This window comes from Perca flavescens, chromosome 8 (genome assembly GCF_004354835.1).
Source record: "Perca flavescens isolate YP-PL-M2 chromosome 8, PFLA_1.0, whole genome shotgun sequence".
NCBI classification, from domain to species: Eukaryota; Metazoa; Chordata; class Actinopteri; order Perciformes; family Percidae; genus Perca; species Perca flavescens.
The window spans coordinates 20,705,421-20,728,439 of record NC_041338.1 but is presented as its reverse complement, the minus strand read 5'-3'; the positions used below and the strand labels follow the sequence as shown (position 1 = coordinate 20,728,439).

The 23,019-nt window shown below is 39.3% G+C and overlaps 1 protein-coding gene across 11 annotated transcripts in view; it reads left to right on the top strand.

Moving 5' to 3' along the window:
- The first annotated feature begins 880 nt into the window (after nucleotides 1–880).
- The window catches only part of tjp1b (tight junction protein 1b), a 37,301-nt gene continuing 15,162 nt past the window's right edge, over nucleotides 881–23,019 (top strand). For 4 of the 11 annotated variants that reach the window (XM_028584639.1, XM_028584638.1, XM_028584637.1 and 1 more), the window contains exons 1-10: nucleotides 882–1,165; nucleotides 15,051–15,107; nucleotides 15,395–15,519; nucleotides 15,637–15,739; nucleotides 15,969–16,284; nucleotides 16,637–16,770; nucleotides 17,369–17,537; nucleotides 17,668–17,812; nucleotides 20,428–20,561; nucleotides 21,132–21,237. In XM_028584639.1, coding sequence (XP_028440440.1) covers nucleotides 15,060–15,107; nucleotides 15,395–15,519; nucleotides 15,637–15,739; nucleotides 15,969–16,284; nucleotides 16,637–16,770; nucleotides 17,369–17,537; nucleotides 17,668–17,812; nucleotides 20,428–20,561; nucleotides 21,132–21,237 — 1,280 coding nt within the window. In that variant the 5' untranslated portion in view covers nucleotides 882–1,165; nucleotides 15,051–15,059. Of the gene's footprint in view, nucleotides 1,166–8,527; nucleotides 8,719–15,050; nucleotides 15,108–15,394; nucleotides 15,520–15,636; nucleotides 15,740–15,968; nucleotides 16,285–16,636; nucleotides 16,771–17,368; nucleotides 17,538–17,667; nucleotides 17,813–20,427; nucleotides 20,562–21,131; nucleotides 21,238–23,019 lie in introns of all 11 variants that reach the window. The other 7 variants (XM_028584641.1, XM_028584640.1, XM_028584631.1 and 4 more) reach the window with 6 other exon arrangements.

Here is a 23,019-nt window from a genome sequence, read left to right as displayed (position 1 = left end):
TTGTTTTCTTCAATCTATTTTTGAACTGTATAGTATAATATTATTATTATTATTATTATTATTATATTCAATAATATTGGAAAAGGAAGTTATTGTACTAGCTCATACAAAGTTAAAACAGAGATAATGACTAAGCTGCCTTGCTGCAGTACCAGGTTCTTAAATAGTTTTATTCTGCTGAACACATTCTGAAGTTGTTATGGGCATATATAGGCTATCTTTATGAAAATTGTTAGACCTACCGGTAAATAAAATCATAACCCATTTTTGAGATAATAGTCTAGTTGTCAATTCTTCCACTTTCTTTTCTGATTAACCAATCAACACCAAGACAAAAGCAATGGCCTATAGGTGTCTGGGCTAAAAATGGGCCAATCGAAAAGAGCCCCTTTCAGCAAAATACACCAAGCACATCCATTTCTTATGTGCAAAAAGCAATAGGCGTATTGTTAATATCAAACGTATATGATTCCTGACATCAGTTCATACATTAAAAATAGGTTGGTCGAATTATTTTGTAAAAAATAATAATATACCCTAGCCTATAAGTAATAGGGTTGTTTGTTAATATGGTTTAATATGGAAAAGTGTCATTGAGGATTATATTTATGGGACTTTTCTCTGATAGCAATGCAGTAAGCTAGACCTCTGGACAGTTTTTGAATTAGTATTTTTTAGTCAGGGTGATTTACTTATTAATTGATGTAGACTTTCTGAAACATGGATTTTAAATAGATGACAAGATGATAACAGCCGCATAAATCCTACATATATACTAGGCACTGCTGTGTTCACGAAAAACTGATAAACTTCTTCGGTGTATTTTCTCCCTCATCGACGGCCGCTTGTTCTCACGCTGGAATGGCGCTTGATGCTGCTGGAAAAGCTGCTGCTGCTGCTGCGGCGGACAGCCTCTCTGCATCCTTACCCCTCCCCCCTCGCGGACAAATCGGAATGGTTTCTTCCAGGCGAACCTGTCACTGTCACCGCGGCGGTGACGGCAGCCGAAGTGTGAGAGGAGAGGGTGGGAGAAGGAAGGCTTCATCCACTGCCTGCCATTGCAGTGCGGCGGCTGCTGCTCTGGAGCCACACCAGGAAGACCTTTCCATTCATTTTCTGTAAGATTTTCACAAGCACGCCACGAGGATCATTGCTTTTACGAAAGGTGAATGGGTTTCTTGATCTATCCGTGAGTACGTTATTTGGGAGAGTGTATTTCGCTGTAGCCGCAGGAGCTGACTGGATGTGTGTCCCTCTGCGGGTACGAGCGAGCGATAACGGTGCAAGCCGAGGTAACTGAACTACCTCACTGCTAGCAAACTGCATCTACGCGGTATGCTAAGTGCTTAGCTAGTTGCCCAACATGCTAACGTTATCTTCTAGTTAAAAGCATGAATAACGATGCTCATTGCCCTATTTGTGTTGAGCTTGCATAAGCGATAATGTCAAGTCACAAAATGCCTTGCGGTCGAGCTGTCATGGGGCGGACGGGTTGTTCGCACGTCAAGTGTGCAGAGCGTCCAGGTAACGATGAGCTAGCCTAGCTGCTGGTACAAAATGTCGGCCAGCTAGGGGTTGATTTGACCAAGAGGGTATAAACGTGTCAGAAGATTAATAAAGTGTCAGACTGCAAGAGGCAAGGAGGGAGTGGTATCGTGAGGCCAGCTGCTAGAAATATGACATCGGTTTTTTTTAAATAAAGGGACGGTCAAGCGGTGGCTTACCTTGTTTTGATGGTCTGTCTGTAAAACCAAAGTGGGGCTTTGGTAAAGCTAGGTAGCAGTTGGCTAACGTTAGCTTGTCAGCTGGCTTTAGTTTGGTGACTCTTAAATACCTGCTTGCCTGTTCTGGTGTCTGTACTAGCTGTCATAATAATGTCATGTCAGCTGTATTTGTGGGCTACAGTCAGTGTTTTTCTTAGGTTAGCCCGTCTAACCAACTCCTACCTTTCCATACCAAGGGATGTAGCTTAAGTTACTGCTGCTAACATGAACTAAACGCAACAATCATCACCTGTTGAATATTGTTAACGCTGGACATTATCGTTTTGTAGATTGTTATCGTCTGCCATATCTACAGCTGATATATGGACATACAACATTGTACACTGACCATTTACATTTATCTAGTTTGCAACATTAAAACATGTTGAGTGGGGAGATACAACAAATATCATATCAGATATAAAATTAGATATTATGTGGGATTCACAATATCATGATTCGGTTTGAATTTCTTTACCTTATCCTAATAAAACACCTTAAAGGGATAAGTAATTGGTGAACTAATTACTGCTGTGGGAAATAAACAATGATGGTCTCTGCCTGGTTGGCCAACATATCTCAAACATGTCTCACAATCTTGGCTTAGATTACATAATGTATGCAAGCATCATTAACAGTGTCCAAATTATTAGGTATTAAATATGCTCTTAATGTTGTCATTATCGCCCACCTCCACAATCGAGTTGTGTTCACTTATTTTGTAAAAGGTAGACCGGCTGGTTCTGTCATAGAATTGTATTGTCTCTGATTTGTCAAGTTTCTATAATGGATAACGGACTTTTGAATTAAAAGGACGCTCCCAACAGACTATTTATAGAGCATACATTACATCTCTTCTCTAACTATAACATATGTACAACACAACATATAATTGGTATATTTTTCAGTGGAAGTATGAATTATTACTACACATCCCCGGAGTTTGGGTCTATGCCTTAAACATGTCATCTCTGGCCTTGTGATAGTCATGGGTATATAAAATGGGAGCTGGGCAGGACAACAGATTTGTCAAATGAAGTGGGGGAGGCACAATACAGAGGATATTTGTGGCAGCCATTAGATGTTTTATTGCATGATTAAACCGTTTTTTTTTTTATTTTATAATTCAGATGGCAGTGTTGTGCAGGGGATGTTTCTGGCAAGCATGTTGCTTGAGACGAAGAGAATATCTAGCTGCTCAAGGGCAGCCATACATGTTGGCCTGTAAATCATGTTGACCTAAGCTGTCATGGGAACAGCAATCACCTGAGTCATTGTGGTTTTGGAAGGACAAATGTATCCTATATTGTGCCTACTTAAGTTAAATTTGACTGCAGTTTTGTAGTACTGTGTATCTGTAGAAACTGTGGAATAAGGGGCTTATCCATTGCTGGTTATAACATACCTACATGACAACAGATGACCAATGAGACTGCATTACTGTATTAATATCGTGTGGACACTTTCTATATTTTTAAACCGTAGGTATGCATTGGCATAATGCTTGGTTAATGCCAAACCAAGTGGCTTTTTTTTTTAAATAATATAAAAGAGAACAAAGTGGATGTCCTAAGGTGCTTCTTTGAAGAGAGTAATGGTCTAACTGTGAAGAGAGAGGGTGCTGAAAAACAGTGCCAAAAAAATGGTGGGAGACTTTTGGAGAGAGCCATGTTTCAGTGTTAGTGATAGCCTAGAGGTGCCACTAGAAAAAAAATGATTTAATGAGTTAGCCTGTGCTATCCTGAAGTACTATATCTCGGCTTACACCATGGATTCTTTTTTATAATTAGTATCATTGTGATATTTTCATCCACTGAGAGGTGTGACTTCAGACTGAGATGGACTTTTGACACTCCTTGTTCCACCCTCTGGTTGAGCTAATAGATCTCATCCTTTTTTCAATATAAACTGCAGCCCAGTTTAATCCCATCCACCTCTTTATGTCCACTCAAATGTTACTCTTCATGCTCTATTGGCACAGGATGAATGTAATTATAATGTAACTGGTGCCAATAGAGAGTTAAAAAAAATGCTAACATAAAAGGGACACATTCAGCTAGTAAAATCTTTTACTGTAATAATGTTTTTTATGTTGTCTGTTTTTGTCAACATTCACAACCAACTGTATCAATGGACAAAATTTAATTCATAGTACATTGTACTACACATACTGATAGGCCTCCTCAATGACATTTTAAAGGTCAGACTTTAGTTGGTATATATCTTCTTTGGCTTCTTACAGATTTTATACTACCTAATTTTTAGGCTACTTTTTGGATATGGTGTGAGTTGATTGATGGGTGCTGTGAACATTGAAAGGTAATTTCTCTGTTAAATGGCGAAGCTAAGACTTCCTAGTAAACGCATCTTAAAATATGACTTTAAAGTCCATGTCCCCATCAAACAGTAAGTCTGTTTCAACAAATGGCCCCTTTTTCGTTATGTTTATAGCTCCAGTTATACAGAAGCTTGCTTGTATAAGTCCAATCATAAATCCTTATTTGAAAGGGGTGTGGAATTATCAGGATGAAGAGGCTTGCAAAATCTCTCATCAATCACTTTCCAACGTGAACCTCCTTTTTCTTATAGTGCAGAAACATCCCTTATCATTAGTGTTTTTCATTGGCTCCGTCATCCTCATTTCAATCACTGTGACGGAGAGGAGGCGGGGTGCAGGTCAGCGGCTCAGCTTATCAGCACATTCCTGCCCTCTTATGTGCTCTGTGTGGGGCACTGATAACTTCCACAGGGCTGATTGAGTTCAGGGGCTGATTTCCTGCTCCATGTCTTTAGGACACACTCAGGCTCTGGTTATGATCACTGACTCCAGCTGTGGAGCCTGGAAATAGACTGCTAACACTGAGCCACTATCCCTGAGAGCGAATATCTAAGGTTTGAATGTAATTTATTTTCCTTTTTTTCCATTGATGTGTAGAAATCTAAAACTCAAAGCAGATTCTTAAATTATGCATTTTTTGTTAAAAATTGCATTGCATAATTTGCATACTTAAGAAAAAAAAAGGAATGTCATATCTTTACTAAAAGCAGCTATAATCAATATTTTTTTATAGTAAAATGTTTTGCTTTCAGCCACAACAGGCAGTGTACAGGCTCTAAAGACCCACTGTACACTACCTGCTCAACACTAAACAGTAGGTGAACATAGTGGAGCATTTAGCAGCTAAGGAGACAGATATCAGGAGTTGGTGGAGACCATTAAAACCACATGTAATAATGGAACTCAGCCTGACCACTCGTGCTGGATTAAAGTATGTTTTGATGATTTCAACACAACTTGACTTGGATGTGTTATTATGACAAAAGAAGCGACTTCCAGCAATAGGCTACTATACGTGCCCTTAATGAAGAAGGATGTGTCTTGTTTCGTCTGAGGAACGTGTACCAGGTCTACACTCTATGTACAATCCTCCTTTATTTCATTTAATGTATGTGTGACTTAACTCGGTTACAGCTAAAGGGCCTTGGTGCAGTAACTTGCTTTCATAATTGAGTAAGTTCTCTGTTTGCTTAATATGTTACTGTTGTACACATTATACATCCGTTAAATTCACATGTATGTACATTACATAATTACTATGATAATTAAAGCATGTTATTCCTACCTTTTTATTATGTTGCAGAAACCACACCAGAAACCTTCACTGATCTGAACTCTGTTTAATACAGAGTGGCTTGCATTATGTGTGTAGTAGTTAATAAAACACCATTTGAGGACATCTTCTCCAGTTCTTACCGGACTATCTGTGGTGATTGCAAACTCATTTAAGCAACTACACCTAGGAATTCTTTATTAAATAGGAGGTTGTAAGCTTGTGCTCATTCAACCAACACCTTCTGCATCACAACACACTGTCATACTGTCTAAACACAGATTTAATCTGAACACTTGTTAATTACAGTGTTGACTGTCATCCTCAATGTTAAGCACATCAAATAAGGTTTTCCTGCTGGCTTCCTCCATTTTGGAAACTGAAACCCAATCATTGGTGGATAAAAGTACTGCGGCATTGTCTCAGTGCAAAGCAGCTTTGACAGTTTTCATTCGGTATCCATGTGTTAAAGTCACATTCCATATTTAATGTTGTATGTCCATTTGTCACATGGACTGCCTATGAGACTCATCCCGCACAAAAATCTTTGTACTCCACTACTTCCCTAGACATAACCATTATGTGTGGGATAGAAAAATGACTTTTTTTTTTATTTTATTTTTTTATTTAGAATAAAGAAACATCAGCATAAAAATACAGATTGAAGTTGGAAGTATAGATATAATGTCCCATCAAAATGTGCATTGTGTTATAGAAATTAAAAAAACACATTTGTAAACTATCTGTAGTCGCAGAGCTTTAAAGCTTGAATGGTTAAGTCCAGTTGTCTGAACCACAATTCTTGTGATATTCTTGATTATTGAAAAAATTAAGTAAGAAATTAGCTGGGAAAAGAAATATAGCTTGAGCTAAGGAGGAAAGACTATTTATTTTGCAGAGTGTAATCACACCTTTTGGATTTTGTCCTCATTAATGTAGTATTAAAAAAGAAGATCTGGAAGTAGCTCAACTGCTGACTTGAGGCAGTTTGGGATCCCTACATGCCCCTTGGTTGATGTAGAAATAATTAATTTGGAGGCTGCCTGGTAGGCAGAAGGTGGTGGAGAGAGCAAACTATGTGTGGAATCTGTCACCACTCCCAGGCTCTGCTCTGAGGGATGTAAATTTAACCTGGGTGTCTGTCAGGCATGTCCAACTCGTTCATTATCCTGACCGATAAGTGGGATGTCATGACCCACGTGGCCTTGGTTTGGTGTTCGATCCACGTTTTACCTTGATGATGAATCTGGGCTAAATATTTGTAAAAATGTGTTTTTGTGTGTGTTGAAGTCTGTTCCTTTGGATCATGCTCCTCTTTGCCAAATTGTAATTTCCCTGTATCACAGGTTCGTTTTTGTGATGTTTTTCTTTTTATCTTCCTTATGTCATTGCATTTTGTGTATTTGTTGGATATTAGTGTGATGCATTTTGTCTTTCACAATCAAATCTGTAACAGCCAATGTAAATCCTTTCTTAGCGGAGTCACCGCTTTACTTTATCTGGATGCACATGTCCGTGGTCACTGCTGGGTTACCTCCTGCTCACAGAGAACAGGACATGGACAGTGTATGCAAATGATGCCCTTACATGAAGCAATATCTGTAATAACCATCTCACAGATGTCAGGAATTTGATGAGGAACAGTCAGTCTGTTACAGGCAGTAAGGGATGTTTAAGTTCATGAGTAGATGTTTTATTTTTAACTAAAGCATCTTGAGCTGCTTACTGATCATGTCACGCATTAGGATGAAGTGCACAGTGAAGTGCTGCTACATCTGTCTGATATAGAAGTACAGTAGTTTCTGCCGTTGTGTCACCTGTCTTCTCAATATAAGCTGGAACAAAAGTTTCATTGTAAAGAGAAGGATAGCCTCAGCCTTTAATGACAACTCTGTCTACCATGTATTCCTGTTGGTGGTGACGGAAAATGCAGTCTTTAGACAACAAGGAATGCCTCAGTATGTATGTGGTTGGCACATACTGCAGATGCTTAAAGTTGCCTTAGGGTGAATTAACGTGTGTGCAACCATGCAGTATGCCACTCTATAGAAAACAGAGTCTTAACAGTAATGGGGTGAAATGATTCAATTACTAAAATAAATATAAACACTTTTGACAAGTTGTCTAACCGTGCCCTTGCAATGCTGCTTGATACAAATAATGTTTTCCACAGGATAGAACAATGTTCTTAGTTTTGTTGCAAACTGCACTGCAGTAAGCTGTTTTCTCAATAACACCATTATAACCTGGGCTGTAGTTTGTAATTAACATTTCCTGAAAGGGATATTAAGTGCAGGCTGTTGTTGAGTTCATGTTGTCATGGAATAGTTTAATTTATTGAACTGCTTTGAAATAATGGTAAACAACATAACTAATTGTTAGGCTACTAACATTTTAGCTGTCCCGCAAAGTGAAAATTAAATCTAGAATAAACTGGCTGTTAAACATATGTTGCCCTACAGATGTCAGAATTTCCTAAGCAAACTTCCTCATTGAACGTGGGATGTTACACATGTGCCTCTTTGCTTTCTCCTCATTCTGCCTCCACCGCTCAGAGTTCCCTTTTTTTTGTTCAGTTTAGTTGAATCTGCTTTATTAGCAGCCTGCTAATTTTAGAAAATGTTAGTGTTGGAGGTAAAATGGTGTTTGTGGTTTCTTCAGATGCAGTGTAAAAAAAACAACTAAGTATAATGTCATATGTTTTTTTTTATTATTAACTGTCAGTTTGATGGTCAAGAATCCTCTATGGGATGTCACTGACATGTTGAGTATAATTTATGCATGCAGTGCAGCACACCTGTGGAGGAGGGGCGTAATAACGTTCCACATGCAAAGAGAATTGATGAATTCTGCTCTGGCTCAACCAGCACTTCAGGGGTTAAGTCCGATACAGCAGTTTACACTGCGGATGGATGTTCGCTAGTACAGAGGAGTCCCATGCTGTAGCGGAACTGCAGATCCCACACAGATCGCTGCCAAGCCAGAGGGGATTTGCTTCGTTCCCATGAGCGTGTAAGGAGAGAATTGGAGGATGGGATACATTTTGAAGAAAGATGTTGGAAAAGGAAAGAGACCTTTTGCGTGGCAGAGGAAGCATTAGGATGTAACTGCAGGGTGTGTTTCTTAACTCCTCACCTGTGTTCATAATTTCAGTTGCTCCAGAGCCAAGAAAAAAAAAAGGAAAGGAAGGTGGGGGCAAGTCCCTCCTAACACTGATTGGTGCGGTTATGCACTGAGGCTGCTGATGTGCGTCTGCTGGAATCTCTTGCTGGATTTACTGAGGAGTAGCTGGAGGTTGGAGATGTTTTCTTCTGTGTCCTCTGTAGTGACCAGGATGAACTGATGTAAGTACATCTGAGCTTGTATGCATCCAGTTTTATCTGAATACTGAAGCAACAAATGAAAAAAAAGAAGGGAATAATGTGGAGGTCTGTTTTACTGTAGCCTTTAAATAATGCATCTGTCTTTCATGTTTGTAATGGTTGGTAATTAAGTTTTATGTCCAAGTTGATATGTTTCATCTGACCTTATCACTCGTGCATTGCTGCATCTCTTCCCCTCCATTAGAGATGCACAGTACAGTGTCTAACCATGCTGTATGTGCAGAGTGTCACTTAACTCTCAGGGGACCCACTGACTGGTGCTAAGGCATGGGCCCTCATTAGCATTTGAATATGTTCTCCGAGGCAGGGGAGTTTTAGCAGTTGTCAGCACTCCCCTGCACATCATTTTCAATTTCTGAAGTGATCAATCATTTTCTTTTACTTGTTTGCTGCGTTCTGTCTTTGGCCGCACTGCAACTTGCACAGTGTCCTGAAAGTATCCTCGTTTTGACTTAGCAATTTGTTCATTACTGGCATGCTCGTCTTTGTGTCGGTGTCATTCCTGGTTTGATTTAATGGTCGTATTGCTCTGACTACTCAGAGTTGTTTCTTTCCTTGCTGGAGAGACTGAGCCTCATTAGCTTTATTGCTGCTCTTATCATTTGGTGACCCATCTGTAGTTGGACTGTGGAAGCACATTTGGAAATATAAATAATAAAATAAGATTTTAAGAGTATTTTATTAGAAGGATAAACCCCTTGAGATGAATCATCTAATTTTTAAAGCTATAGTGTGTCGTTTCTGTCGCCCCCATGAGGAATTCTAAAACCCCTCCCCCACGCAGTTGCTAGTAGCCAAGGAGGACACGGAGGATTAAAAAAACACGATGGACTCTTCAGAAGAGGTCATTATATATTCAAGCTTCTGCTCGGGAAAGTCACCGGACGACACAATCTTTTGAACATAGCCATACTGAGAAATACAGAGAGAGTTGTGTGGTGCTGATAGTCTTAATTAGCTTTGTAGCAACTCATTTGGCAATGGCTTGAATGTAACGGACCAAAAGTTATGCACTAAAGCTTTAAGGGGGGGTCCTCGAAAGATGAGATGTGGTCATCTGTATCCTTTTAATGGAAGAAATGTATCCTACCATTATCATGTTTTATTAAATTATTTAAAAGTAATTTTCCTAATTTGGTTTTGTTTCAGTTAATCAGCACAATTCAGAACTAAAAATTTCATTTAGTACCACTCTGTAACATGTGAGTTGCACAGCATCAACATTAAGTATCCTCTGTTGTAGTGCTTGTTGCAATAGCTACATTTTCACTGCACTGGCACTGTAAAGGCTTTGTGAAAATGAACTACCTCTCTTTGTTTTCCTCAGGCATTACAAACAAATCCAAAAAATTGTCACTAGAAAGAAAGTAAATGTATTTCCTCTGCTGTATTGCATCATTTGTTCCAGTCACTCCGTGGCATTTAATATAAAAAGAGGTTATTAAACGCTCTCCAGTGTTCATGCTGAAAGTTTCCCTTAAATCACTGTTGCAGCATTACAACAGCAGAATTAATAAGAGCTATTTTTAGCTACTCTTGTCCCAGAGCGGTCAAAATTGAGGTTCTGCCTCACCCCTAAACCATACTACAGCACAAAATCTATTGTCAGAGATTTGAACACCCCACCATACTGCTTCTGTTCCCTCTTTGGAAGAAATATGATTTTGTTTTTCTGCTGAATACAGAGTTGGGGAGCCAGTTAGGGTTGACTGTTTTCTGTGTTTGTGGTAGCTACAGTACAGAATATGGAAAGGAAAGAAAGAGATGTGAAGAATGACTTGCAATGCAGTCCCAAAGAGCAGCTTCTTTTACCATTAAACCAGCCAAATTTGGTAATTTTATCAATCATTAACAATGAATTGTTTTGTCTATAGAATGTAAGCAAATGGCCAAAAATACCAAATACAAGTTCTCAGAGCTCATGGAGAGTCTTAAAATTAGAGCTCCAACCATTAGTCAATTACTTGATTAGTCAAGTTTCTAGTTAATCTGCAAATTTGGATAATTGATGCATTGTTTAAAGGTGCAATATGTAATACTGACAACCAACTTGAGTACTATATAATTCAATGTGAGTACACAAATGTTGAAATTACGTAAAATGCCTGTCCCTAGTAGCCGTGACAAATTAGCCTGAAGCTAATGCTTACCTGTTCAGGAGGAAATTGGTCAACTCTGCATCCTTCTGGGCTCTAAGCTGTCTCCTTCTTTCAAATACATCTCCAATATTTACCCAGGGTTTGTTACGTCTCTGGTCACGCAACTGTTAGAAACATGGCAAGGTTTTTTTTCAGGTCTGGTAGAATCCATTGATCCCGTTTGTTTGTTTGCTGCTTCCATGGCTGTACTACAGCTGTAGCGCACTGGGTTTACGTTTTTACAGGTATATCTGGCAACCCGGCCTGGATGTCAAACTGGGCAGCTGATAACGACACACAGGCCAAAACACAAACAGACATTCCGTCACGGAACATAAATTTCAAAATGAAAAAATACTGGCATTAGCATTGTTGTCAGAAAAGAAGAGTATTTCAACTTAGCATTTTTCCTTAATATCTGATGACGCATTGGGGTCATGTTTGGATTTAATACAGTAAATATCTTACATATTGCATCAGATTTTTTAAGCAAAAATCCCAAAAAATTATCAGGTTGCAGCTTCTCCAATGTTAAATATTTGATATTTTTTCTTGTTTTATATAATTGCAAACTGAATATGTTGGGGTTTTGGACTCACGAATGTGATTTGCATTTTTTACTATGTTATATTTTATAGACCAAATGTTTAATAAAAAAAAAAGGTCTGCAGCATAATCGATAATAAAAGTAAATGTAAGTTGCAGCCCTACTTAAAATGCAGTGTTTTTTCAAACCAACACTGCAAAACTGAAAAGATATTCACGTTACTGTCATAGGAACAAAGTAAACAGATAATATTTATACTTGAACCAGTGAGTTTTTGCCATTTTTGCTTAAAACATAATTTATAGAAAATTATTATTTCTGTTGATTGACCTATTGATCAATTCACTAATCATTTATTTTTTACAATTTAGGAAATTAATCATTAGTTGCAAATTGATTTACATGCTAAAAAGGCTAATGTTAGAGCATTTATTTGACATTTTTTGACAGTTTTTTTTGCCGAGGAATAAAAGCACAGTGAAAGCTTATTGAAGAATTGGGTCATTTACCATTTGTGTATTGACTTCACACAGTACACTTTGACCACAGCTTTCCTGTCCTTTCTCCACTCAGCTGTGTGATCCATCTGTGTTGTAGTCCATCTGTGTTGTAGTCCATCTGTGTTGTAGTGCTGGGTCCCAAGTTGCCTGGTTGTAATCCCCCAAGCTTGACCCAACCGACATAGTGTGTCTCCGCTGTGGAGCGGCTGCCAGCCCTGGCTCTGGCTTGTTTCATGAAGCTTCTGTTGGCACCAGTTGTTTGTGGCCATTAAGGTTGTACACAGCAGTGCCACAAAAACTCATCAGTCCATGGATGCTGACCCGACTTTAGTACAAACTGTACACAGGAGCAGCAGAGAGTTGACTCAGACTTTTCCCTTGTCTTTCTTTTATGTTTACTTGACTTTTGAGAGTAGTCTTTGGCTCTGAATAGGGCACTAACATGTTGATTTGGGAGAAGGAGAGATGCTCACTGCTGGACCCTGCTAAATTTGTTTTTGTTTAGTATTTTTCCTCCTAAATTACGTTCAGTTTTTACTACATTTTAGATTCTTTCTGTTTTGGTCCATTTGGGATTATACATTTCATTAAGTTCATGGTGATTTATTTGTATAGGATCAGACACAGTAAGCATTCTCTAATCATATTTTCCAGACAACAAAATCACATTTCTCACAACCCCGCTGCAACACAGAGCCTAAACATTATACGTTTGTGTGTGTGCATGTTTGTTATGCTGCATAAATGCCTATAAAGAATTTCTGAAAGTAAGAATGTCAACTGGAAACAAGTACCTCCCATAACCTTGCAGTTTAGTGGCAACCATCTATAATTTTAGACAATGTGTTCGAGTTCTTTGCATCAGCGTTTTCACAGTGCTGATCAAGAAGACACAAGGCATAAATCCTCCTCCCCAAAGAGTTTCTTTCATGAATGGCATGAATTCTCACTTTCCAGTGAGAATTCATGCCTCTGTTTTCAGCAGTCTTGTTAATATTCAGATGTCTTTTTTTTTTTTCCTCTTTCTAGTGCAGTGTATTCAATGTAAAATGCCAAGGGAGTTCCCCTGTTGAAACCTTTGTTCCCCCTCCTTGTGTGAGTCCCACCATAAGCTGTTTGAGGAGTTTGTGACTGTTGCTGCCAAGCTGAGAACGTCTGGGGCCACTTGTGGCGATTTATTCAGCTGCCTGTATTCCCAGACACTAGCTAACATTTGGCACTTGGCCGACAAGTCAAGACAAACATGAGGACGATGTGTTGAAGGAAGCTTAGGTGGTAAAACAAATAAACCGGATGGCAGCACAGACAGTTGGCTAAATTACCTCCTTACACTTTTGTATCCTACAAAAACAAAGAAGACATTGTGTATCTGAAGATTCTTTTTTTTTTTTTTCTTCAAAATAAAATTTTTTAAATATTCTGCTTGTTGCTCATTATCACTTTTGGGTAAATGTATAGCCATGCTATTAGGCAGGTTGTCATGATGATGTGGTGCAGAGGAATCTTCAACATGAAGCTGCTGGACTGACACTTGCTAGATGTTTTGGGTTTGTTGAGCGTCCAAGCACTGAAACCGATGCTGCTTTTAATGTAAGATTCATCTCCCTTCGCTCATCTGTCATCACACTTTGTTGTATATGCCGCAACATGAGATCGCTCTTCCCAATGAGTCCTCTGCATAGGTGGCCGTACTGTAAGTGTTTGAGGTGTCAAAGAAATTACCAGTAAAGCAGAAGGGAAAATGTGTAATCGTCTCACCTATTAAGGTCACGCTCCTCGGATCAATTTACATGACGAATGGGGATTATTGCATTAGGTGCTGTCATGTGGGTTGTAATTTCCCCCAAAGGGATGGACCTGATAGTATTTTATAGGCAGCCATTGAATATATAAAGTGCTGTGAGATTGTGGTGGAGGTAAAATGCTATAGAAGAAGAGATGAGATAAGAAGTGAGCTGTGGGGGGCAGAGGACAGTGCTGACCTAACAGCTGAAGGAGTCGACCTTCATCTTATTCTCTCTGGTTGTTAATGTGACGCAGGGTGTGCTTTAATATCAAAGACGTACTGTCAGCATGGCCTCATTGTATCTAGCATTGTTTTTATCATTGCTTTGTTGTATAATTGTATTCAACGCACTGTAAACATGGGACCTCATACTGTGGATCTACTATAAAGGAGTATGTTGATATTGTGTGGTCTGTTTGGCAAGATCTGGGAGTGTACTGCAGATAAAACCAAGCACAACACAGTGCTATCTGTATCACTGTATATAGGTAACAGTGTAAAACCTGAAACAAACTCAATAACCGGCTGTGTGTGGCCCTGTATGTGTATAGTGGCTGTGACAGTTTGCGTCCTTATTAGATTTCGCATGTGAGAAGCCCAGAAACACCGAGACTGCTTCCCTCTTTTAACAAACTCTTAACTTAGTAGAGAGGAAATGGGAGTCGGTCAATTTCAAAATGTGTACAGTTTTAGACTTAATTCTTCTGCATTATGCATTATGTCTTCTTCGCTTTCTTAACTCAAGATAATGGTTATACTGCAGAAGCCCTGACTGTACATCTGTGCCTGGAAGCACAAGTGCACACATTAGAAAGGCAATTAGCTAGATTGTGCTGATAAAAAGATGATGATGGACCATCCTGCAGAACTAGATAAAAGGTTAAATTCACAATTCTGGTGGAATGCTGCTGTGTAAATACATTTCAGGAGCAAACTGGCTTGAACACTGATATATTGACTGCAATTTATTAATTTGAATAATAATTTTTTTTGACTTGTTTTTTTCTTGACAAAAAAATAATACCAAAATGGTCTGGAGATTTATCGCTAATAAAAGTAATCGTTAGTTCCAGTCCTATTTTTAAAATGCAGTGTTTTGTCTAACCAACAGTCCAAACTCCAAAGATATTGAAGACTTGGAAAACCAAGCTTGAACCAGTGAGCTTTTGACATTTTTGCTCAAAACATAATTTACAGTGAATGACTAAATCTGTGTGTCATAAGACGGCATCAGTTTTTCCGGCTGCCTAATTTTGCGTCTTTGGATCTAAACTCGGTTGGACTTCTTGTGTTAATCACACTGTACTGTGTCTGTCTTCCAGAGCGCAGCAATGGAGGAGACTGTCATTTGGGAACAGCACACAGTAACACTACACAGGGTAGGTGTCCTCCCTCAGATGCTCTTTACATCGGCCCATGTTGAAACTTGTCCTGGTCCCAGTATCTCTATGCTATCTTTGGTTGCGCCCCCCTCCTATTTGAAAAAAAAATACTGATTTTGTGTATGTTTTGTAATACTGTAGATTTGATTAAGAGTCTCAATGGCATATGTAAAGTTGACCTTTCTTTTGTCAGTCAGCTCTGTCAGACCTTTGTATAATGTTCAGGATTTTAGTCTGCACAAACTGCTAAATCAACATCCTAATCTATGTTTCTCTGTGTGCAGGCACCAGGGTTTGGCTTCGGGATAGCCATATCAGGAGGTCGGGATAACCCTCATTTTCAGAGTGGCGAGACCTCCATTGTCATCTCAGATGTGCTGAAAGGAGGCCCAGCAGAAGGCCTACTGCAGTAAGATTTTATTCTATTAATGGAAGTGCGGTCAGATTTCTAGTTATTCGTATTAAATTACCCTTCCTGCTCCAGAAAGACTCCAGCATGTCTCGTATCTCTGTGTCCCCTCTCTAGGGAAAATGACAGAGTTGTTATGGTCAATGCTGTCTCCATGGACAATGTGGAGCACGCGTATGCAGTCCAGCAGCTTCGTAAAAGTGGGAAAATTGCCAAAATTGTGAGTGTAAAATTCCCATTATGAATTAGGACACTATTTTGAGTATTTTGTGGTTAGCTGTTGAAAGTAAAACTAAAGTCAGGAACTACAATGTGTTGTCATATGTATATTAAAATTAATGTATGGCATTTAGACATTTCTTATATATTTCACAGTTGATTAATGGAGAAATATACATGATTGATTCTTCTTACTGTAACTGATCTCATATCTCATTTCCTTTGGCCAGACAATCAGGCGGAAGAGGAAGGTGCATGTCCCCATGGGCCGCCTAGGGGAGAGGGAAACTATGTCAGAGCATGACGAGGAGGAGGACAGCTATGATGAAGAGATATACGAGACGCGCAGCGGACGCAGCGGCGCTTACAGTGGTGTGGGCGGGGCAATGGGCAGGCGCAGCGGGCGGAGCAGCGGGCGAAGGGACCGCGAACGTGAACGCAGCGGCTCGCGGGAGAGAAGTCTCTCCCCACGCTCAGACCGCCGCTCACACAACCTGCCCCCACGTCCCGCAAAGGTCACACTTGTCAAATCCCGCAAAAATGAAGGTGAGGCTCACAAAGTCGGGCTTAACAAAAAGGAAGGCAACGTTTTTTGAGGTAATCCAGGAAATCACCTGCCATTTTATTTACCCAACTATTACCAGACAGCCAGCCTTTAAGGAGAGACTAAGAGATCCAAATCAGCATTGGTCAACTGCCAGAGTAAACAAAACTTGCCAGCTACAGCAAAATCCAAGTTTCCTCAAGTAAATCTAAGTAAAAGAGCAATTAATCGTCTTTACTCAGTACTGTTAATCCAAGTGGGAGCAGCAGCTTGACAGTAAAGTGCAGTCAGTGCGGTGTGGACACGTGAACTCTGTGCTAACATGGTCTTTGTTGTTGTCGTTCACTTTGTAAGCAGAATATGGCCTGCGCCTGGCCAGCCACATCTTTGTCAAGGACATTTCCCCTGAGAGCCTGGCAGCCAGGGATGGCAACATCCAGGAAGGGGATGTTGTTCTGAAGGTGAGGAAGAGGGAGACAAGAAGCCTGGTGAACATTTCATATCATATCATAAAATACTAAACATAAATAAAAAGATTGAAGTTACATTAAATTATTAGCTTTTTTCCATTTTTGTATTGATGAAGATGGAGTGAAGAATTATTATTATTGACGAGTACTCACTGTACTGATGTATTAGTCTATATTTTCTACAGTCTAATGTTGCAAGTTGCAGCTTGATCTGCTTGATGTAGCTCAGTTCTTTTAACAGCTTTATGTAGCTTTTTGTGTATAACTGTAGCTGTTCTGAATCAATTGTTTCTCACATCCAGCCCTCTCACACATCATGTTACTTTCATTAAAAGCCATCACTTAGGAAATAAAAAGGTTACTCAAATGATTAAAGGAAGAATTGTCAAAATGATGTGCAAGTTAGTAATGGAAGCTTAAAAATGGATTTGTGTGATAATCAGTGTTGCACTTAATTTGCATGTGATCTTGTGCTTTAACTTCTCATATGACCATTTAATTGGGTTCAAATTTGAAACAAAGACCTCTTTATTTGATGTATCTTATTTTGAATTGAAATGATCTGTCTGTTCTTTGTTTTGCCATGCCTAATAGCTTCTTTCTCTGATTATCTCAGATCAATGGCACAGTGACAGAGAACCTCTCCTTGATAGATGCCAAGAAGCTCATAGAAAGGTCAAAGGGCAAGCTAAAAATGGTTGTTCAGAGGGATGACAGGGCGACCCTGCTGAACATCCCTGACCTCGATGACAGCATTCCTTCAGCCAACGCCTCCGACAGAGACGGTGAGAGTGGTGTTAAGTGTTGGATTCAGCTGAAATGGGGCGCAGCTGAAAAGCCAGACTTGTGTCAGTGTGTATGAGTCAGTGTGTATTTCAGAATTCAGTCACTGAACAGTGGCTTTTGTTTGATCAGACATTTCAGATATCCATTCTATGGCATCCGACCAATCCAATCGATCACATGACCGACATCGTAGCAGCCGCTCTCGCTCTCCAGACAGAAGATCTGAACCGTCAGACCACTCCAGACACTCGCCCCCACAAATCAGCAATGGCAGGTAAAGACCATCCGTCGCAAATCTATATTTTACACAGTGTAAAATTATAATCTGTCACTTTCATGTAGAGTCCGTTTGTGTTTATTTCTGCTACTTTCTCTCTCCACTTGATATAAAAAGGAGCAATCGAGTACCAACAATAATTAAGATTTCAACTTTAAAAAATCCAAGAACAAATTGATGTCTCAGTAGGGAAAAATTATTTGACAGCAAACTGATCAGAAACACCACAGCAGTGAAAAATTACCACTTAAGATGTTACTAATATTAATAAAACTATTGGATACTACAGATAGACAGGAGAGAGAGAGGGTATGACATGCAGTAAAGGGCAGTGGGTCTGATTTATACACAGGCCAAGGACTCTACCGAGTGAGCTAGAGGTCGACCCTGTTTTCCATATCAATAATGTAGACAACAACAATGAATCAATTAGTCAATCTACAGAAAAATATCTGTTTTGATAATCGACTTATTTTTTAGGTTTGGGAAAACAAGCAATTTGATGACATCACTGTAAGCTTTTAGAAATTGTGATGGTTGCTGTTTACTATTATTTTTTATTTTTTTAAACAATGATTAATTGAGAAAATATTCAGCAGATTAATTATTTTTTCAGCCCTATATTAATATTTAAAAAAAGCTTTTATGTAACTGATCTGTTCATAATGTATGTGCTTCTATTTGTGAACATTTATTAAGACAGGCTTTTTTTGTTTAAGGTTGTGAAGGATTTTCGATTTTATGTTTGGGTTAATATCATCAGCCCATTCAGCAATTCTGTGCCTGTAACCTTGTTTGAAAGTACCTCATTAATTCTTCATCTCAACTCAATAGCGCACCAGAGTTGTTCCCCTTTCACACTGCTTATTGACCCGAGGAAAATATAAGTCAACTGTTAAGCTGCAAAAAAGACATTCTTGGTCAAAATTAGGGTCAAAACTCTACTTAGTGTAAAAGTTCATTGATCAACCTATATTACTGCGTGTGGAGTTTAACGTCCTTTGTGATTTTTGGAAAAAAGCATTTTTTTTATTCAACAGTTTCAAAAACTGCAAATTAGTTTGAACTGGAAAAGTCTTGATGGTGAAGCTATATGCCAAACACAGGAAAACTGCATTGCAAAAAGCAAGAATGCTTATAAGAACAGTCTCACCAACACTCACTTAATGAGATTTGTCTGCCCTTTTTATTCCCTTTTATACATCAACAGCTGGAGAAACCCGTAAGTTTGTGACCATTACTCAGTGTGAGTAGTTACTAATAATAGTGGTAGTAAATCCTGAATAGATTAAATGTAGATTAATAGACAAGTAGGTCTCGTTTTAGGTGTTAGGACTTTAACAAACAAATCACTAATTTTTGAATGTATAATTTCTCTATTGGAACGATGACTATAACAGCAAATTATTACTTAAGGGAATATTGCTGGAGTGATGCTTTACAGCATCAATTATTCAGTGACACGTCTTGTTTTGACTTGAGATGACAGAGTCCTGTGAAAGTGTCACAGGATCCTTGTGTCTATTGAACGTTTTGGTTGGCAAACAGCATGTTTGGCACAACGACAATATGGCTCCAACAATGAAGGAACAAAAGAATGTCTTCCCCTTTTACATGTGTATGAGCTTTGGTAAGCTCTTTCTTTATGTCTGTGGATGTCTGGCTTGATTTTGCTCTATTTCGGTTGCAATATATATTTTTGGGGCAATATTCACCAAGATTCACTAAGATGCCAAAACCAACAATATGTTGTAATAATTTATTTATGACACATCTAGGCTACTGGAGCACATTTTAATAAGTATTTTAATTAACAGAGAGGAGATGCTGGGACAGGATGTTATTGCTTATCTGAACCTGGATCTGTGACCTGTGACCTTTTTTTTTTCAGTTCAGGAAGTTGGCAGTTAAAAGTAGGGCCTCCTCCTGGATAGGTTGAAAAAGAAGTTTGTTCTTCTGCAGCCAGTTCAGAGTCCTGCATGGTTACTGTGAATACAGCCTGTGAATAAAAGCAGTATCTTGCCAGTAAAGTTGTGCCAGTGAGCAGCCTTGTGAGTCAGAGCCATAAAACCTGCTTTGCCTACTTCTATTCCCATCTGAATACTAATTTACAAACACAACGGGATTGTCAGCATTTATCAAAACACAAGGAAATTCTGTCATCATTTACTGACTCGTAATTGGCCAGGGTCACTGTGTATCTGTTTACGTGGCCTAACTGGCATCGAAGTCAAACCTTTGCTGGTCTACAGCCAGAGCCACACAGTAAAATTCACCTGGAGGACAGAAACCACTCTGACACCTTTTAGATAAACTGCTCTAAAAATAGAGCATAAAAGAGTGGAAAGACAAAGTGGTGACCTTCAGGATTAAGATTCAGCCTCAGGCACGAGAACGTTCCTTTTACCTGTTTTTCCTTTCTGACTGCAGACAGGAGAAAATTTCACCCAGTCTGGGTTTTGTGTTGAGTTGTTTACGGCCTGTAGTCAAGATGTAGCCTTAAAGCTCCCCGGTTGCCTCCAAGCTCTACATCTCCAGAATACACTATTTATAATCTTACATATTCCTTTTATAGAGAGAAATCGTACAAAAACATCTATTTTTGTCTGCAGTCACAGAAGTCGTGATGACGACCGGATCTCGAAGCCAGCTTCAACGCCAGTGAAGCTACCAGAGGAGGTTCCTCTGCCCAAACCGAAGGAGTCAGCTATTGCTAGAGAGGAGAAAACGCTCCCACCACTCCCAGGTCAGACACAAATCATCTATGAATCATTTTGTGTAAGACACCCATAATTTGTGTCTTGTACCTGTGAGCAAATACAACATGTTGGTGTGGGTTTCCCTGTCCATCATAAGCAGTACAACATTAAATGATTTCATGACCGTAAAATGAAATCCTGTTTGAACCAGTCATTTTTGCCCTTTTTAAAAGCACGACTATCAGAAAAAAAGTTAGATCCAGACGCCTGCTGAGCCTGGCTGAGTTTGCCTGGAGCCAAGTGAAAATAAACCGTATGAGTTGATCGTGTCTGACGTTCCTCCCCAGCCTGCAGCACTCTGCTGCCTTTCTGTTTGACCTCTCTGCTTAGGACACTCTGTGCCTTGAGTGTGGTGTGTTTATGCGCAAGTGTCACTTTGCCTGTGTGTGATTTTGAACAGTTGTGTTCTGTCTTTAGTGTACTTGTTCTCAGTCTAACGTGTCTGTAGTATTGCTAGATTGTGACTGTGTTTGAGGGAGTATTCCTTTGTTTTTAAACATGTTTTACATGTTCATCATCTATCTTCATCAATAACCTGAGTTTGTGTTTTTGTTCAGAGCCCAAGCCGGTGTATGCTCAGCCTGGACAGCCAGATGTAGACCTGCCAGTCAGTCCCTCTGATGCCCCTGTGCCAAGCGCTGCCCATGACGATAGCATCCTACGGTAATATTTACAGTATCATATGTCCCACCATCAAATATTAAAGTCTTCTTAAAATCTACAAAACAAAAACTACTATGTGAGTCACACTGACCTTTATGAGCACCTCACTCCAAGTTCTCAGTTCACTTCATTAAAAAGAGAAGGCAACCGTGCGGGAGGAATTTTAACTGCAGTTCACATAACAACAGCACATATTTGAGTAACGGGTCACAGTTTTCAAAATGCTCCCTCAGTTATCGAACTATAAATTGAGGACCCTCTGTGTGTCTTTCGAACCGATCCGAGCACAAAACATGTTACACGCAGCAAGCTGTTGTACGAGGCTCTGTACAGCAGCGGGGTTGCTACATCCTTAGCGGGCTCATTGATTTTGCGGTTCACCAGCTCTGGCTTTCTACCAACAAAATTTTCTTCACTTTCCTGGAGTTTACGAGAGTGCGCGGAAAGTCTACAGGAATATCGCAACTCTTGTGTGAGGTTGCCATACTAACTTTCACCACTAAAAACGTATAACGTTAATACCTCTGTTAAAACAAGCAAATAATATGCCTATTTGAATCTGATGTTAAAGGAACACGCCGACTTATTGGGAATTTAGCTTATTCACCGTAACCCCCAGAGTAAGACAAGTCGATACATACCATTCTCATCTCTGTGCGTGCTGTAACACTGTCTGACGGTTCCAGCATTAGCTTAGCCCAGCACAGATCCTGCAGGTAACTGGTTCCAACTAGCCTACTGCTCTGAATTGTGACAAAAGTGACAAAATAACGCCAACATGTTCCTATTTACATGTTGTGATTTGTAGAGTCACAGCGTGTACAAAAAACAACGTAACATGAGACACAGCCATCTTCTAACCGTAAACAAACCGGCAATTATATTCTCAGACAGGCTTGCTGCGAGCATATCACTCCGCCCAAGTACTATATTCTTCCGCCTGAGAATATAGTTCCCGGTTTGTTTACAGTTAGAAGACGGCTGTGTCTCATGTTACGTTGTTTTTTGTACACAGCCTGGACATTTCAGTCTGTTTTAAACTTCACCTTGAAGCAGAAACTCTTAGTTCAGAAGGGTGAAGTTTCCGTTTGGACTCAGATCTGTGAACCGATCATAATAAATATTCTTTGTATTAACACATTAATTAGTTTCTTTGTTTTGTAGTCGATAGTTCATCTTTTAGTTTACTTAAGTGGAAGCAGTATCAAGTGGAAGAATGGGACTATAAACCTAGGCTTACAGGCATGAGGCATTACATTTTGAACAAAGTAGATTATATTAATATCAAAAGCTTAATTGACCTTTGGAACGAATCACAAATATGGAGCTTTGATTTCAAAAAAGGTACTCCTGTTATACAGTATTTAGGTTTACATTTTATTGTTATTTGAACAGCTGAGCATTTAATCATGAACCAGGTGAAGAAACCGGTTTATTATTTATTTGATTTTGCAACTGTCTCTATGAAACTACTTGTGACATGTCATATTTGATTTTGGCTTTGACTGAACATTTGCTCTCACTTTGCGGAAAAAAATATCGGGATATATATCGTATATCGATATTCAGCCAAAATATATCGGGATATGACTTTTGGTCCATATCGCCCAGCCCTACTCCACATTTAAATTGTGACGTTTTTGTGAGTAAAATCTAAATCTGCAACGTAACCAGTAACATTTCTCTGTCAGGTAAATGTAGTAGTACAATGTTTTCTTCTGAAGAAGAAGTACACAGTAAGTCAGTAGTATACAGTGGGGTTGCATATTAAGTGTTTTGGGG